The sequence below is a fragment of the Benincasa hispida genome, chromosome 8 (assembly GCF_009727055.1).
Source record: "Benincasa hispida cultivar B227 chromosome 8, ASM972705v1, whole genome shotgun sequence".
NCBI lineage: Eukaryota > Viridiplantae > Streptophyta > Magnoliopsida > Cucurbitales > Cucurbitaceae > Benincasa > Benincasa hispida.
The window spans coordinates 15802984-15806609 of record NC_052356.1 but is presented as its reverse complement, the minus strand read 5'-3'; the positions used below and the strand labels follow the sequence as shown (position 1 = coordinate 15806609).

General features: G+C 29.7%; 1 protein-coding gene across 1 annotated transcript; it reads right to left on the bottom strand.

Moving 5' to 3' along the window:
* Positions 1-1750: 1750 nt before the first annotated feature.
* LOC120083938 lies at positions 1751-2197 on the bottom strand. The gene has a single exon (XM_039039847.1). The coding sequence runs from the start codon at positions 2195-2197 to the stop codon at positions 1751-1753; it is 447 nt and encodes a 148-aa protein (XP_038895775.1).
* Positions 2198-3626: the final 1429 nt, after the last annotated feature.

The following is a 3626-nucleotide window of genomic DNA, read 5'->3' as shown; positions in this document are numbered from 1 at the left end:
TTTCAAGGTTCCTGTTCTGTTTTCAAATTAGCAATTCATGGATTTTGTTTTAGATCTCTTTATGAAGATATCTTTTCCAGCCCAGAAGTTCTCTGTTTTAGTTCTTCGTGGGTTTTGTCTCCAACTCAAATCTGCCATGATTTGATTCAAGAGTTTTCTTCGATTTCCATCATTAGCTTTAGTTGGTCCCTTCACAAACTCAAGTTGGTTGTTACTCTATCACCTTGAATTTGAGGGAGGGTGTTAAAGTAAGTTAGAGATTCATTCCTAATTAGTATTTTCCTTCATAGAATTTTTCTTTTATGTATTTTATCTTTTATTTGTTTCTTTCTTTTGTTGTGTTTGTTGGTGTCTATTTATTCGCCTTTATAATGTATTCTAATTAAGTCAATTATTCTATAATAGATACAAAATTAATAAGGGGATTCAAACCGCAAACCTCGTGGCTACTGTCACACTCGTATACCAAATAGCTATGTTTGGTTTGGCTAATTAATAGATATTAACGTCAAAGACTGAAAGTGAGAATATTTAGTGAAAAATCAAGGTTAAAAATATAGATCTTAAAATCTATGAATCAATTTGAAGCAAAATTCAAATTTTAAAATTAAAATGATAAGATTTTAAAATTTAAAGACTGAATTGAAATCAAACTCAAAACTTAGATTTTTAAAACGTGAAAACAAAATGAAACGTGGACCCAACAAAAATATTTTTTTCCCTATTTTAAAATTGAAACAAAACCATGTTACCCGGTTCTGTTTTTTTGGCTTGAATTGAGTTTCTTGGTTGATGAACTGAGAATTCATGCATATTATAAATTTATAATATAATTATTAGTTCTTCACACGCACTCCCATGAACTCTAAATCCATGCACTTTTTGGATTATATTCTTTTAGCAAAATTTGAATGCGACTGTATCAATCCTCGTCATTTAATTAATCATACAATAAAAAAAATTAAAATAACTTTTAAAAATAATTAAAATATCTTTTAAAACGAGAAAAATGAATCATCACATGACAAATTATAATTTGATAATTGAGTAAGTTATGGAATATAATCGAAGATGTATGCAATTGTAAATTTTTTTTTTCTTTTCATTTTTTCCTTCACATCAACACTCATACGGTTCTTTATGGGAAAAAAAAAAGATAAGATAAAAAATTCGATTAGATCTTAGTAACTAAAATACAAATTATAATTTCAAAGTTGATGTTCAATATCTACTTCACAATTATTAAACTAAATATGTGGTAACCTCCTTGCATTTATTTTTTTTAATTTACAAAATATTTTAAAAAACCATTTAGTTATTTTTCTTGGTTTTTAATTTTGCGGCGATTTAATGTATCTTTTTGTATATTTATATATATAAAAGAAATTATTTCAATGAAACTAATAAAACGTAAATCCAAAAAGTGGAAATTATTGGAGTTTCTTTTTTTAGGAATAACCTAAAATAAAATGGGAATTTTGAATAAAGCTAAAACTTTAAGCAGATTATTTTTCTTATTAATTAAGCTACACAATTGCAAATGAATATTAATAATTTTTTTTTTCTATCCACAAACACCAATCATTAATTCCTGTACATGATCATCACAATTCCCCGTTCATCGGCCGCCGCCGTCGAAGTCCATATGGTTAAAAAAACAGGGACATATTACAAGAATTACGACATATTTATTTTTTTAATTTAAAAAAATAAATCAGTGTCGATAAGAGGAGGGTGTTTTGGGTATTAATTAATCTTCACTAATGCTATGTAAATGAGGCCGCCACGTGCCGCCGTAGCTACGGCTCCTCCGACGATCTCGTCGGCTGGGTTTAGCCTTCTTCAAGACAATGACATCCTCTAATCCGTGACTAAGATCGTCAGATTCCGGGAAAACGCCGGCGCCGGATGGCTTCTTAGCAGCCTTCCGGTGGTCGGAATCAGCAGGAATCAAGAAATAGATGCCGCCTCGTCGGAGGTGAGATTCAGGGGAGAGAATGGTGACACGGCGGACGAGGCGGTGGTCGTCGGAGGAGGGAGTGGTGAGGACGTGGCCGGGATTGGCGTGGAGGATCTCGGCAGCGGAGAGCGGCGGAGAGAATTCTTGGACATGGCCGTTGAGATGAACGACTCTGATTAAATCTAAAGCTCCACAAGGAAGAATACAACCTAAACAATTCCTTAAACTATTACCCATAGAAACGACACCGTATTTCCAAAGCTCTCAAAGAAGAATTGAAGAACTGAAAATTATGCAGGGGGAAAGAAAAGAGGAAAAATGATGAGATTTATATAATAAACACAAAAATAAAAGAATAATCAAAAGCAAAGGCTGTGGGAATTGAAAGTACGAAACTGTCCTTTTGAAAGTGGGGTTTCTTAATTTTAAATAAATAATTAAATTTTTTTTAAAAAAATAGTTGGCGTTGGTTTCTTCCAATTTACGCGTTATTATTATTTCCTATATAAATATTATATTATTTCTTGTTTAAATAAACATTTTTCGCCAGCTGCCTTTGTCAATAATCAATCGTTATTTATTTATTTAGTATGTCCAAAAACTAAAAAGAAAACACCCAAAAATCAGTTGATTTAAAGTTTAGAATTAATTTGAGTTTGACTATATATATATATATATATATGCCTTTTTTTTTTTTCTTGTTATGCTTGCAGGCTATGGCAATTTAATAATATATAATAGATCGTGGAGTTTTATTTTTGACTTATAATTTTGTGTCAAATTAATTTTGTCTTGCAAAACTCTTAATTTTAATAATTAATTGTTCTATTGAGTGTATAATTGATAGAATTATTAATAGATTTTGCATCATAGTTTCACTGGTATAATTCATGATGAGTTATGCATTATGATTTGGTTAATTAGAGAATTGTGTTGGATTTGAGTTGTTTATGTTATGGTTAGGGCTCTTATAATTAATGTACGTTTATTGTTTATAATAATGAGGTGTATTGTTTAGAAGTAGGGACAAATGTAGAGTATTTTTTTTACTCAATAACTAAATAAGTTTGTTTCTGTAGACCAAAAGAGATTTTGACTAAAATAATTTCTATGAGAAGGCTACTATGTTATAGGTAATTGATTCCATCTTATCTTATTCTAATTTGAATTTACTTTGAGACTAAGTAAATTATTATTTTTTCCATACAAAAACCACATTTGACACGTGTGAAATATACTTTAGTAATGGTTATGTCATATATTACTGTTGGATTTGTGTGTTATGAGTTACGTGATACTTCTAACTTACCGTTTTTAAAGAAAATTGTCAATGTCTTTGCTAATTAAACTATATTTTAAGTCCATATCAGGACGTCAATAAAAATGAGAGAACTCAATTAATTTCTTTATAATTTTTGCTAATTCAAGCATAATTCAACGGATAAGACACCAATTAAGTTTTAATAAGTCATTCATTCAATCCTTCATTCTAGAACTAAAAGAATTCATTATAAATTTTAGTAAGATTATGAAGCACAGATATTTCATGTAAAGCAAAGAATCTGTATCACGTGTCAGATACCGATACTTTCCAGATACGTATTTAACACGCGATTTGACATAACTATTTCTACACATACATTTTTTTAAAGAAAAAAGACAAGCA

Bases quoted from the DNA above. Each gene is read 5' to 3' on its own strand.
- LOC120083938 (XM_039039847.1), bottom strand. From the start codon at position 2,197: ATGGGTAATAGTTTAAGGAATTGTTTAGGTTGTATTCTTCCTTGTGGA.